This window comes from Tachysurus vachellii, chromosome 5 (genome assembly GCF_030014155.1).
Source record: "Tachysurus vachellii isolate PV-2020 chromosome 5, HZAU_Pvac_v1, whole genome shotgun sequence".
Classification (NCBI taxonomy): domain Eukaryota; kingdom Metazoa; phylum Chordata; class Actinopteri; order Siluriformes; family Bagridae; genus Tachysurus; species Tachysurus vachellii.
Genome location: NC_083464.1, coordinates 11,115,237 through 11,130,101, shown reverse-complemented (window position 1 = coordinate 11,130,101; position 14,865 = coordinate 11,115,237). Strand labels below are relative to the sequence as shown.

The window sequence follows — 14,865 nt, the reverse complement described above, 5'->3', positions numbered from 1 at the left end:
TTTTGCCAAGTCCGAACCCTAAGTTGAGTTTGTGTGTGTTTCCATGTCATTCACCTTTTGCCATTAGACGTGAGGAGTTTGTTTACAGTGTGCTGAAGGAGCAGCAGTTATGGCTGCAGGCTGTCTAAAGAGCTTCCCTCCCACTCAGTGCTCTCAGAGGCCACACGTCCCTCTGGCATGTACACATGAGCTTCAGCACCTCTGCAGCAGTCAGACAGGCTCTACTCTGACTGTATATCTTCCCTGAGTGGGTTGCTCTGTGAATTACTGCTAATTACATACAGCCAAGAAACTTAAAAGAAAGAAGGAAATGAAAGAAAGGCAGCACAAATCAGAGTGCTTGAGGTCTGATATCTTTTCATGTTCATCAGATATAGATGGCATAGAAGCCTTATTAGGGACTCCTCCGTCACGTTTATCTTGTGTTGGATTTCAAAGCCTGCTCCACAATATACTCTTGTCAGACCAGGCCTGAATCAGACACTGAGCCATAATAGCTCGGATGTGTGGTTTACAGCAGGCAATGTTACTGCTCATACAACATATATCCTGATAAAGTACAGCAGAAAATTAGTGCAATGCATGCAAAGGACACATTCTGCCATTTATCAGATGCACACTATGAATACAACTTACTCCTAGTTTTACTTCAATTTTAAATGCAGTGATACGTTTAATTTTTAGTTCTCATGCATAGTTTTTCTATGTTTTTTTTAAATTAAAGAAATGTTTATTAATGTACAATTATAAGGCCAGGTATTATTTGACAATAGTTATTTCTGTTTGATGGTACAGAGAAATGTTACGTTTTCATATGTGGATTCCTTGAGTTCTCTGTTTTCCTCCCACTGATTCCAAAGTGCTCCGTGCTGAAAATGAGGATGCCATTGAATGTTTGTTATGCCCTGCAGTGACCGGGCATCTCATCCAGTATGTATTCTCCCGTCACTCTCTGTGTTTTTGGGTGTTTTTAGACTCTGAATCCTCTGTGGCCCTCACCAAGTTACAGCGGTTACTAAAGATGAAAAACACTTAAAAACATGAGAAAACTCAACATGAAGATAACCTTTCATTCAACTCACAAGTAGTCAAGATTTTAATTTTATAAGTTTAATTTTTGAAAACTACACACTTCAGGTCAGAATCCAAACGTTGTCATGACAACTGGAGTTAAAGAGAAGAAATAAATTCACATAACATAATCAGGGTGTTATGTATTACAGTGTGGCTAGCTGACCAGTACTATTATTAGCTGAGGGTTTACTTTTTAAGTTCGCTCACTAGTGTTATGTTCTGCTAGATATTATATTACTTATACTAGCATGAACTAGCTTGCCAGAGAAGTTGTCTGGCTACTACTGTCGAACAGTACTGCCAAAAAGGTATAATTAGCTAAGCTAACTTACATAGCTTAACATTAGTGCTGTGGTTACATAGCTGGCTAGATTAGCTAATATTTCTAAATAAGGAAGCTTCAATTATAATACAGTTTAATGTTTTGTGATGAGGGTACAATAGCTGTATTGCTTGACCAAAGTTTTTTCCATCTAAGTCAAAATGATAGTACTGTTAAAATTGATATAAAAGAAAAAAGAAAAGAAAGGAAGACCTACTAATTTCTTGTCATTTCTTTCTGCTGAAGTTAAAGCACTGTAGTCGTGAATAACGCTTTGCCAAAATGCACGTCATTCTGATCTGAAAGCCAGTGTCCTCATCCCATAATGTTAATAATCAGAATACTCCAAGAGCCCGTAATAATTTAATTCATGAATTGTTAACTAATATTTCAGAATTATATCTCCAATCATCCCCAAACATCCATATGTTATGTAAAATGTTTATCTGTGAGCAGTAAAGCAGAAGGTACAAGCAGCTCTGCAGTCCTCATGGTCTCACCCCTGTCATCACCGGCAGTAAAGCTGAAATTCTCCCCAAAATTAGACCTCGCTCAGTGCCACTATGGTAACCACACCGCTCAGGCTGGAGTGATGGATGTCGCCTCACACTGATTGAAAAAAGTTAAGCTGGCAGCAGGAATAGTTTTGCAGCCAGGGCCGAATTGAACGGCGTGTCCTAACTATTTTTCATCCCCTACTCATTTGTGGTGCTGGAAATGGATTTTTCACCCGGTTCATAACTGGCATGCCATCACATTTTACAGTACACAGGTGAACGCTTCCCTCTCATCACCCTCAGTTCTTTCTCTTACATGAGGATTCACTGTGTATACTGTGTATGTGTGTGCTTCTCAATTTCTCTCTCTCTCTGTTCTTGCACACTGATGCAAAGCCTAGGTGCTAAGAGATGCTGGTTATCTAACTTGAACAGATATTAAACTCCTGTGCCCATGGTGTGATCAGCCATCACTGCCTGCTCAGGGAACATATATTTCCAGAAGGAGTTGTTCTCTCACTTCTTTATTCACCCTGCATTTCATTGGCTTGTTTTCGCTTCTTTTACTTTGCCACTCACTATACGTGACCCAGATTTGAATATCCAAAGGCGACAGAGAGGCTATAATTGTAGCCAAGGAGAGAGAAAAAATGGAGAGATAAAAACAATAGAATAGGAGAAGCATGGTTAATGGGTTTATCTCTTCCTCTCAGGTGGTAGAGAAAAGGAGAGAGGAAAAGGAAAGAAGGATAGAGAGCGATAAAGAGCGTAATAACTATGCAGGACCACCAAAGGTTGAGTGACGTTTCCACAGTCGGTGATGATGAGCAGCGGATTAGGCCTTGAAGAAAAAAGTAATCTGGGGGTCACATTAAAAATTCTATTAGAATAATCATTCTGTGCCCTAAGCAGCAAGTGGTGCATATCTGATGAGACACTCTTTATATGTACAGTGTATCTCTCTGGGAAGTAGGATGAAATGTGTTTCTTGAATTGTTTTAATGGCTATCCTGTCCTTGCTTATGGTTTACAAGCAAAAGATCTAGATGGAGTGGATTATGGTGAATAAGCCAACGCATTAAACTTTCGTTTTAGTGTAATTGAGATGAACAAAAAGCCAGATGCCATTAATTATTTGCTACCTTTTCAGAAAGACCCAGGATGTTGAATGTATAAGTAAATAGACAGAAAGAAAATAAAAAGTTTGACCATCTCTGAACACTCATGTATTTATATTTGCATGTACACACCTATGAGATTTACTAATGCACTTAGTTGGTTCTATTTCCTAAAATATAAAGCAGTTAGTAATTTATATTAAACCAGGCTTGATAAAGCAATTTACTAAAGATGTATGAAGTAACCCACTGGGTCCCATGCTATTGAACATGTCCTGTCTTTGTCCCATGAGCTTAATATCTGAACTTCTAACCACATGAGAGCTAAAATTAACCCCTCCTGCCAATTCCTAATACATCCCACTAATCTGAGCTAAAATAACTGTCCTGAATGCTTATTTAGCAAAATAAGACATTTCTCATTATCTCATAAACAATGACGCAGAGACTAAAAATTTGAATTTGGTTTTCAGGGGCCGCAACCAGGAAACCTGATGCAGTGGAACCAGGAAAACCGACAGACCATACGGTGAAGATCGCTGGGGTCATCGCAGGCATCCTTCTCTTTGTCATCATCTTCCTTGGTGTAGTGCTGGTCATGAAAAAAAGGTAAGATAGATAGATGCCTTGCTTTGTAGTCTCTCATTAATGCACATGTGCTGTTGTGCTAGCTGTGTAATGTACTCAGATTCCGATTTTAAAATACCGGATTCGATCAATTAGCCGAGCCTGTTGTAAGGGTACTGTAGCAGATAGAAATGAAAAGTGATTGTGTGAACTTCATCACATGAAAGTGAACTCTAGTGAAACTGCGCTGTTTTTCTCTAGACTCTCAAACACGCCCTCAGCTGAAGACAGAATAATTGATTTGATTGCTCTGATAACCGCCATTAAACTGGTTGTGGCACCAGTATACGACACATGATGAAATATTCATATTTTTCCTCTATGCTTTACTCAAACAAATGAACATGTATTAATGACCCTGAAGCAGGGAATAGGAAAACATTTCTGAAGTTTATCGCATGCAGTAGAGAAAAAGCAAAGAAAGATAAGAGGGAAAAACTGATGAAAGCTTTTTTTTCCCCAAAGAGAGGCCTAGGGCATGTTGCTTCAGGGAGGTTTACATTCGCTATCGTCCTCAGCTGGAGTGCAAAGCCCTTTGAGTTCTGCAAGAAATAAATAAATAAATAAATAAAAAACAGGATGAAAACTCTGCAAATAGCCCAACGTCTTTATAGAGCAAAGCGCCATTAACGCAGCCACTGTGTAAGTAAGCTAGTGACGTTGAATAGTCAGGATGTAATTTGAAAGAAAGGACGAGACAGAGAAAATATGTTTTTAATCCGAGTCATTACCTCATCTGAATAAGGATATTCATCTCTATTGATTCTGCTGGCTAGTTTCAGAATGGTCAGATATTTAAAGAGGCATGCCTTCATTTTGCTGACAAAGAAAGGCAGCCAATTACATCAAATCGATTATTTGAAATGGTAGTTTAGTTTTTAGTATAATGAGTTTGGCATGTCAGGTTATAAAAATTGTGATTTGATGGGGAACAGTATAACTTCATGATTAAGACAGACACTGTTAATAATAAACTGTACTTTATAGTTATCTGATTAGCCATGGAATATGTGTTAGTCACTTTCACAACATTTAGTTATACAGCGATAAAGCCAGCAGTGTATATAATATGAAGTAAATAGCCGTATTGAAAACTTTCTTCCTGCTTGTCTGTCTGTCAGGCTATACCCAATAAAAATGGGGCCCGTTTTCCCAAAAGCATCTTATTGTTAAAATGATTTTAACTGCTAGACATAGTCTCCAAGGCCATACAGTGTTACGGATAATGTTTATGCTTGGACCCTTTTGGGAAATCAAACTCTATCCTAACAGCTTTACCTGTAACTCTGTCTTTCTTGATCTTTCCATCTCTGCTATCTAATGTGACAGCAGCAATTTCGCTTGAGTAACAGCTTCCCAGAGTTCCCTTCACCTACCTCTCTCTTGTGGTACATACTTAAGACCTGAAGAAGTTTATTTGGCAGTAAGAGCCTTTCCCCGCACCCTTCCTCTCCCCTTTCAGTCAGTCAGAGGCAGGACTTACAAGCCCTTGCCCTTACAGCCACTCGAGTAGCTCCTCACTTGTGTCACCATATCAGGTTTTGTTCATTTTCGATTCTTCAGACATTAATCTTTTTACTTTTTCTTTCCTTCCATTTACATTCTCCCTTCTCCACCACTGCTTTAATCCTTCCACCACCCCACTCGGCAGAAGAACCTATCACTCCTACACTTATTACCTGTAAGTAACCACTTTGTGAAACGCTTAGTTGCCATGCTTTCTCTCCACCACACCGTTTGATATTCCATGCATGAAACCCAGTGGCTTCCTTCCTCCTTTCAAACTGAAGCACAAGCTTTCTAGTGTTCTTGCTGTTTGGCACCGAAATAACACATTTTGTCTGAAGATGTCTTATCGTTCAGGGTCCGATCTGATATTTCAATCTTTTGTGCCATCTAAGTGTTATATATTGTAATTATATCCACATTAAACTGTGGTGCAATTTAAAAAATCGTAATTGAAAACCTTCTGCAATATTACATTTCTTTATCATGAGATGATATGATTCTGCACTGCTTCAGTTTGAAGGGTGATTTTGTTATTTTACTGATCCCTTGAAAGTTGCATTTTTTTTCCTTAATGAATTTTGAGCTGCTAGTTTTCCCCTTGCTATAAGTTGCAGACAAAGGGAAAGCTGTGTTCTGCTCAGACCTCAGTGCAGTGGAATGATGACTAACCTGAAGCCTCTGTCATCTCACAAACATCATACAGACACAAAACTAGCCATGGTTGTGTCTTCTTGTTGAACTAACCCTATTCTACATCCCGTCTCACCTCATTATTCATTACTCTTAATTCTAATTTAACCAAATCTCATCTCACAGCTTCAGTTGGTTTTCTTCTCTCCATGCTTATCCTTTGGTTTGTGCATGGCGTTGCTGAAAGCATGCAAATCCTTCTTTTGCTTTATGCTTTAAAAAGCTGCGTTTTCTCTGTTATTAGACTGCGGTCATTAAGACTGAAAGAGCCAGACGTCCCTGTCTAGGCCCAGAGTGAGGCAAGCTGCAGAGGGAGGAGAGAGCAATACAGTCTTGTGCTTTTAACAAATTAACATCAAGACTCTTCGCATTTGATTCTGCTCAGGTTTATTTTTCCAGTCATAATTAGATTCTATCACAACATCATGCTTTAATCCATCGAACAGTTCAGAAGAGTTTCTCTTTTGTACTAAGCAGTCTTTTAAAAGGAATTTGTCTTGGATACAGCGTTCGCCAGATTGCTAGCTGTCACCGTTCCCTGAGCTAGTATTTTAAATAAGACTCTGCAGAATGTCTACAGGGCCTGTAGCTAATTCCTTGATGGAAAGAACAGGTTTCTTTTCTTTTCTTTTTTCCATTTCTAGACATCACTATATTTAGAATTGTGGCCATGCTTTAATGTTACTACATGTTGGTACAGGCTCCTTATCCAAGCAGGATCTCTTCATAGCAACAGAGAAATAATAGAAAAATAGAAAAGCATGTTAGATTTATTTATTCCTTTATTTCCCATCATTTTAAAGCAAACCTGTCCATGCGTTTAGCAACATCATATAGCTGTGTGTTTGATAATGCTGGGTTCATGTCTGCTTGTTTCTACAATTTACCTTCTACACACAAATAAAACATTTTAAAAAGTTCCAACACTTTTAAACAGGCTTGATTTGATTCATGTAGAGATTTTCTATTGTACAATAATAATATATTTTCTTTTTAGAGATCAGTTTGGTCTCAAATTTATTATACAGTAGATATCAAAAGTAGGAGGGTAAATAAAAATGTACATTTACGGCATGTATCTCAGACGTTCATTTTTCCTTTTTTTTCTTGAACTTTTTGGACTTTTAAGAGACAATTGCAAATTGTCTAAAGTAAAGCATACTTTGCATTTCTGTGAAATAGTGTGGTAGCACTGCATTCTCCATCATTCTCTCAGATAGATGCTGCCACAGATGTGACATTCATAAAGCCTGTGAGGGGCAGCCTCTGGCAGGATCTCCCTCTCTCTCTCTCCATCACTCGCTAGTGCTTAACAGGAAAGGCAGGGAGACAGGCCCATTTAACTCAGGCCTGCGACAGAGTGAGCCACGGCATGCGCGAGCCTTAATTAAATCCTGCACCGAGAGCTCACGCAGAACAAGAATCAAATTAATTGCAACAAGGGGATGTGCATTTGTCTCATTTGACAGCGCCTGAGCGCTGAAGAGGAGCAGCAGGTAGAGGAAGTGTAGAGGGAAGTCGAGGCAATTTGCACCCTCTTACCACAAGCTTGATAGTTCGGGGAGCCATCAAGAGTCACCTTTTGTCCAGGTGCCTTGTTCGTTGCCAAGTAACCCTCAATCAAGTTTAGCAGTTCATCCCACTGACCTTTTCTAACAGCAAGAGGATATGATAAGCCAACTCAGTAACACTTTGCAAATGACTTGCCAGCATACAGTAATTTATTCCGTGGGCCTGGTTGAGCAGCAGACACTGTAACATGACTCAGGAGTTAATTTTTTAGTGTTAATTGGCAGATATGAGCACACCTAGGGATTTACACATAGCAGTCACACTCCCTTATAGGCCTCAGGAGGGAATACTGTAGACATATTGCAAAACTTTAAAGATATTCTCAAAGCTATGTGATGTGAGTTCATTTTGAAGACAAAGAAGCTTAATATAAAACCCAACCAATGCACTTGCAAACATTTGCATTAGGCAGCTTTTCTTTTTCTTGCCTTGGGATCAAAAGGTCATTGAAGCTCTTTATGGACAGCAGCCTTTCAGAAAGAAAATTGCTGAGGGAAAATAAGAGACCCATGTTCCAACCTATTGATAGATTAGTGGCAAAGGTTGTCTCTGCTACATTTTCCTATACAAATGATCCAGTTCTTCAAAATAAGCACAGAACCCTGGCAAAACCTTTCACTTGCAGGAAGCCAGTCGCTGAACTTGCTAAACGTCTGCAAAAACAGACATAGGTTTAAAAAAAATTAGTGAAAATGTACCATATAAGAAGCCTCTGAGAGGCCTTGTAGCTAACAGAGGTGCCCTTTTAACAAAAAAGCTTTAGATAAACAGCACTTAATTAGTAATACTTTGCGACGGTATTTATGTGAATGACCGACAGGTTACAGTAGAGTATAAGAAAAAGGGAAAAACTGCCTCAGAAATATTCAACTTCAATGTTTCGCCTGTTTAGGATCTTCTACCTTGTAAAGAGCTTCAGAAGGCACAAGAGAACACACTGTAAACACATGTCTAGTGCAAGTTCAAATGTAGGAAAATGCTGCGAAAGTCTTAACCGAATGTTAATCGGTTTGAGAGCAGCTATTACATGTATACAGTTAGGATTATTGAGACCCTGGACAGACCAGACAGACATGCAGGAAGTAGTAGAAAGGAGGACTCACAGAGAAACGGCGATGCTGTGTGATCAGGTCTGTGTGTGGGTCAGTGAAAGATGATTTATGATCTAGACTAAGCAGCTGGCAGCGGTCTCTTATCAGCATAGAACAGTTCCGAAACAGGTCCAAAATAATAGCTATATTCTTTCCTAAGGGTGTATTAGATTCTGTTTTATCTTTTGGCTTAGGATCAGGTTTTGGTGTCTTTTTTTCATAGATTAAGGTGATACAAATCATTGAGGTATGATTTTGCAATAGGCATTTCCTTTAATCAGAATTATTCAGGCTTTTACATGATGTCGGTATGTGCCGGCTGTTTTTATTTATTTATTTATGTATGTTTTGCACGTTTCTGTAAAGCCTCAGTGGTGCTGATAAGGCTTTGCTGTGACAGATTGTTGATGTAAGGTCTTACAAGTGTCTGACGATGAGCAGCAGATGTTTTGAAAGAAGACGGTGTGCATCACCTGTAACAGTGTAATTAAGCTGTCAACAAGTAATGTCTTAAGGTTCCGCTTCCTGTTTGATCCTTCATGCATGAGATGCACATCTGAATCATAATGCAGTCGGAGTTTTCCTGCTCGTCTAAACAGGCGAATTATAATTGAAAATTTGTTTGTCAATCTTTATCACGGACAAAATCACTTTTTTTTCCTTCTCACGATTACCCAGGTTTCATCTCAAAAATCTTTAAATGTTGTACAGATGTCTACACAGTACATAGTGAAATGAATGTTTCTCCAGGACCATGGTTCTATGTAGCACTGTGGTCCTGGAGAAACATTGCGTCCTTTCACTGTGTACTGTGTCAGCTGTATATGGTTGAAATGATAATAAAAGCTTCTTGATTTGACTTTGCTGAAAAATTAAAACATAGTGTTTATACCTTGTGTAATAAAAAATTCTTAACTTATTTATCACTTAATTTCTACGTCTTATTTATATATATTATGATTACTTACAGTTAAGCAAAGTTCTTTAAACTTTGAGTTAATTCAGTAAAGCCTGGATATCACATATTACCAATAAAACCATTAGCATATCAGACATCGTAAAGCTATCTAAATACATTATGGTCTGAAATAATTTGTGCATCAGATATTATTGACCTTTCAAAGCAGCAGCAGATCGAGATTTAAGCTGGGTTTTTATTGTGTGTTTTCATCAGTCTTTTAAGGCCACTACTTGCCACACTGGATGAGCTGATACCGAATACAGTTTTGGCTGTGGAGACGATAACGTGTTCTCCATGTCATATTACACAATGATAATCCTCTAATGATAGACCTCTGATTATAGAAAATTATGTTATGCTTCCATCATCCATCTGTGATCCAAGCTCATAAAGAAAACATCTCAAAAGGCAAAGAAGAGACTTTTAGAGTAGAAAAATAAGACATTTCCTGTTGGTACATTTCAACAATCCGGTTTCCTTTATGTTTATACATTGCAACTGCTGTATTTATAGCTGTTCTGTGAATTTTGTGAAATCCATCCTCTTATATCATCCTCCTTATAGGTTGCTTTTAGACGAACTTCGTTGCAGTCTGAGATGTTCATCCTAATTTTTAGACAGGAACTGTGTTCACCTCATAACATCTTTTTTATTAGTTTCACTGTAGTCACTGAAATAAAAGCATAGACCATACAGGGTTAATTCATGCAAAGCAAAATCCATGCAAAGCCCCTCAAAATATACAAGCCCTCGTTATAAAGAATTCTGACAAAAGTGTCATCCTGAAATAACACACAGTGGAAATGTGTCAGAGAAAACCTAAAGGTGACCCCAGCGTGTGTTTGTAGAAGTGCAGTTGATGCCATAGTGACAGCTCATCCTAAGCTCCAGTGCGCACGCTGCTTATTCCAAGACCCTTTCATCATTGCCGTACATACTAATAGATCATTCGTCCTGATAAATCGTCATTTTTTTTGGGGCTCTGCATGTTGTGTGGACCAGACTGGAATTATATTAATAGGAAAACATCTAGATGTTTTGCATGTGTTTCTGCAGAATAACCGGGTATACTGTAATTGTCATCTGTTTGAATTAATCCGCCGCTTCACAGGAAGGTGAATGTTCTTGTAGACACAAAAGAGTGATTTGGTCCTCAGTGGTTGTCTTTTGAGCCACTACCAACTATATTAATACTATATTTATTTTTATTCTTTATTTGTTTCTTGAAAGCTGCAATATTTGTCCAAGCGTGTTTTCTAATTATTGATGAAGATGTCCCATTGCTCCTGTGCGTAATGCCTCTGCTTTTAACCCAAGGTCAGCGTCAGCGCACCCCTGCCTGATGTCTAGATTTATAGCTGTAAATGATGAACAAAATGAGTCTCATTGCGGTGGTGGTATGGACAGAGTGCCTTGCTCAAGGGTACATCTGCAGTTCTGCTCTCCAGAGGCCTTGGCCATCACAGCTTCCAACCACGTACAGCATGGCAGGGGCTTTTATTTATGTTTTTCTCTCTCATAAAATAAGAACCGCACTTCTCTTTAAAAGGATCTTTCACTGTTTTTCATCTCTCCCGTTCTAAATCCTTTCCGTCTGCATGGTTTCAAGTTTTACCTTCAAATGGAAGGGCAGATGGAAAGGAGAAATAGAAAATGTCTCTGGCCGGTTAAAAAATAGAGAGAGAACAGAAATTGAAAGGTTTAGAGAGGAAGTCTTTAGGGACGGTGACAAGCATAAGGTATGCATGGGCAGTAGATGTGTTTTCCATGTGTCTGTTAAAAGCACAGCAGGATGTTCCTAGGTGGTTGTGTGCTTCAGCTTGTCCTTCCTGTGCCCACCGTTTCAACATAGCTGAGATCCACCAGATAAACTCAAACACATCCTAGCATTATACAGAAATTCAAATCTAATGTCTCACTTCCACTTCCGTACTTTCCAAGAAACACACAACGTGATCACAACACATCATGAACATTTAAACGGAGGAGATTCCACCATCTGGAATCTATGTCGCTGTTGCAACACTTTAAAAGAGACAGACCCAGACTGGTGGAAATGTAGCATGATTGCCAAGGTGCCAAAAGGTCTACAAAGAAGCATCTCTCATCTGAAGCGATGTGTTTCACTCTCAGCTGGTGTCAGACGTTTAAAGCCCCTCAGCAGCTTCTCCAGCATTGGCTTCCTTCTCAGGATTGATGGCGCCGACTTTGCCACCAAGCACTACCATGTCATCTGTCTTGTGTCATTTTCTTTCCCCAACAGCAAGCAGCTAAGAAAGTGCTGTTTTATTGTATGTCATAGTTTTCATCTGAGCGTAGTTGTGCTTTCAGTGGGAGTTTGAATATCTTCTAGATCCAAGCAATTATTATATCCTTTCAAAGGCATTGTATACAGCATTATAAATGGTTTATAACTTATCTAGTCTTAGTGGAGGCACTGTAGCATCTAATTTCCAGGTATTGTCCTTGTCCCTAAAATTTCATCATCACTTATCGTATCTCCGTAGAGCACTTTCACATTTGTTTTCCATTTTCTCTCTGCTTGCTGTCCTCATTGCGCCATGAGACAAAGTGCATTCTGATATTTGCAAGGAAATAGGCTGCTCTCACTTTTGTCAAATTCCCTGCTGTTTTTTGAGATAGTGCTTCAATCGCTCCACCTTCCCTGGTGACTGCATGAAACAGAGACAATTTAAACATCTCAGACCAAAAAAAAATGGATATAATGCTCCATGCATTTGGTTCCCATGAAGTTTGCGTATTAAAAAAATGAATAAACTTTTTCTAATAGAAAGAAAGAAAGCAAAGGGAAAATTTACAGCAGTGTTAAAACTCACAGCATTTATGCACTGTATCAATTTCTATTCCTTTACAGAGGGGCCAGTGCTCTTCCAGATGGTTGGTGGCATCTGCTATTGTTAAAAAACATTATCATTTACAAAGGTAGAAAATAAAACCTGAACAAACAAGCATTTTGTCAATCAGGGCTTATCTGCCAACTGTGATGTTGCTGATAATGAGCTTATCCTTACACACAGTACACATGCCAATGCCTTTTTTGATTCATTAAAAACTCTGAAGGCTATTTCAGTATTACTATTGAACTGCTGTGTGTTGTGTCATTTCTACAGTACATGTGCAAACATCAAAATGTTGACACCAGTGAAATATGACAAGAATAAAATGCTCGGAGTAAAATATAAACAGAAACCTGTATTTAAGAACTATGTCTGCCATGCCTTTGCCTTTCTGCAGTTAGTACAGCAGATTTAATAGAAACATTCCTGGCTGAATCAATAAATGTTGTTTAGTGTTTGGTATTTCGTTTTCAGTAGTGATTCTGCAGTTAAAGCTAATGAGAAGGTTGTGAGTTCAAACCCCAGCACCGCCAAGAAGCACTGCTGTGTTACTGACAATTCTCTTAAGCCTCATTTGTAAATTGCATTGGCTAAACGGCATAACCAAATGTACTGTATAAATGTAAGCCATGTGAGTCGAGTCTCTGTTACTGCTGGTGCATTCTGGGAGCCAAAACAATACCAAAAAGGGCTTGATTTTTATTCCACATTCGATTACCTGGAACACATAAGGTAGCATTGCAGAGGGGGCAATACAGAGAGGCGGTTGTACTTGAAGTAAATAATCCGTGCAGTACATGTTGTTCTGTGTCCTCTAAGACTTTGGTCTTTATTTTACAATTTTACTGCGTTTTTATTTGTGATGGTAATGTTGTTTTTTTTAAAGCATGTACTAACATTCTATTGAACCATTAAACATGCTGCGTAAATCCAAGTCTAAATGAGAATCGGTAAATTCTGTGAACTCATGTGTTTCCCCCTCGGGTGCCTTTTGTATTTATAGTGTTAATAGAACTAATTCCCAGGCACCAAATTACAGATTACACATTAGATGACAATGTAAGTTAAGTGTCACTTCGGCAACAAACAAATTTAGAGAAACAGTTGAACTATTAGCTTCCTGTAGAGTCACCCACTTGTAGAAATGTGGGGAGAGTGAAGGGTGCTGGCGGCCATCTGGAAACGAACTGAATACCAGAGACCTATGTAGAGTGGGTGACTGTGGGAGAGCTTCATTAGCTCACGGCCGTGTATTAGCGGGGACTATGCGCTGCTGTGTTTAAAGGTCACCTGCCGCTTTTCTCCTTTCAGTTGTTGCAGTAACGGTATGAGATACAATTATACCCATCAAATGTACCACAGGCTTTCAGTAGAATTACAAGGCCTCGCATTTAAACTCCTGCTGTCATTTAGCGTAGTGAGAATTTCCCATTCTCTTGGAAGAGATGAAAGTGAGGAGGAATCATGATAAAAATGTGCAATAAGCTCATATTGTTCTTGTTTTCTTAATTTTAAACGGCAGGACTCTGTATTGTTTGCTACTCTTTGTGTTTGCTCTGTAGTGCTTAAGCTTGCGTCTGTCTCTTGAGTCATTAGTGTTGTGCAAGCTGGAATTTGTCCCCAATTTAACAGCTCTGATTATTTCTCCGTACATGAATGCTTTGAAATGAGCTCAGCTCTGCCATCTTTGTGATTATCATGCTCACTGTAATTTTCCAGCACTTTCTGCAGACACTTTAATTTGTTTTTACGTGCAGCAGGAGAATGACTGCGTGGTGACAAATCTTTGCCAATGCAAGGATCTGAGACGAGATGCTGATTTTGATGAGGACAAGAGCCTGTAAATTTTAAGCCGGTATTTGTAAAGCGCTGCAAGGGAGATTTAAGCGTTGCCGATTAAAGAGAGCTTTCTGTACTTTTAACTGAAGTGTTACTACCTTGGAAATTCCCCTGCTATAAATCAGATTTGATTAACTGGGAATGTAAATTAGCATAGAGTTGAGAAATGGCCATTTAAACAGGAAAGCGTAATTTATATGCATCCAGTCTAAGTTGTTTTTCGCAAATACAAACAGTTTGCATATGATTTAATGGCTTAATGCTGTTTGTCGGCTTGAGTGTTGTAGTAAATTTCCGCGGGAGCTTCATGCGTGATTTAGCCGATATCAAATCAATTACTGAAGATGTATTGGCAAGCATATGTATATCACACGTGCCTTCTGAAAGACAGAATGAATTACTCTTATTAAAGTCAGAAAATATTTTTACTAAACTGATAAAATATTTATGCATAAAAGAATATTATAAGAAGGCTTAAAGGGGTTTGAAAGAGTTTACTGACGTCCTCAAAGGGGAGTATTTGTGCTGAGTAGGTCAGCAGTGCTACAGAACATCAGCTTGTTTAATATGATGTAATCTAATCAGACATTAAGAAATGCCATGCAGTACATAGGGAGAAAGGTGCAGTTCAAACACCTCAGTCACGCTGTGATAACATCAGCACCAGCTAATCATTTATCTGTTACTATAGTATGTCTTATTGATGT

The 14,865-nt window shown here is 38.8% G+C and overlaps 1 protein-coding gene across 10 annotated transcripts in view; it reads left to right on the top strand.

Annotated features, from left to right (window-relative positions):
- LOC132845609 (receptor-type tyrosine-protein phosphatase mu-like) overlaps positions 1–14,865 on the top strand; it is a 204,110-nt gene that overhangs the window by 152,519 nt on the left and 36,726 nt on the right. For 5 of the 10 annotated variants that reach the window (XM_060869712.1, XM_060869708.1, XM_060869709.1 and 2 more), the window contains 2 exons: positions 3,485–3,620; positions 5,290–5,319. In XM_060869712.1, the coding sequence (XP_060725695.1) occupies positions 3,485–3,620; positions 5,290–5,319 (166 nt within the window). The remainder of the gene's footprint in view (positions 1–3,484; positions 3,621–5,289; positions 5,320–14,865) is intronic. The other 5 variants (XM_060869713.1, XM_060869711.1, XM_060869710.1 and 2 more) reach the window with 1 other exon arrangement.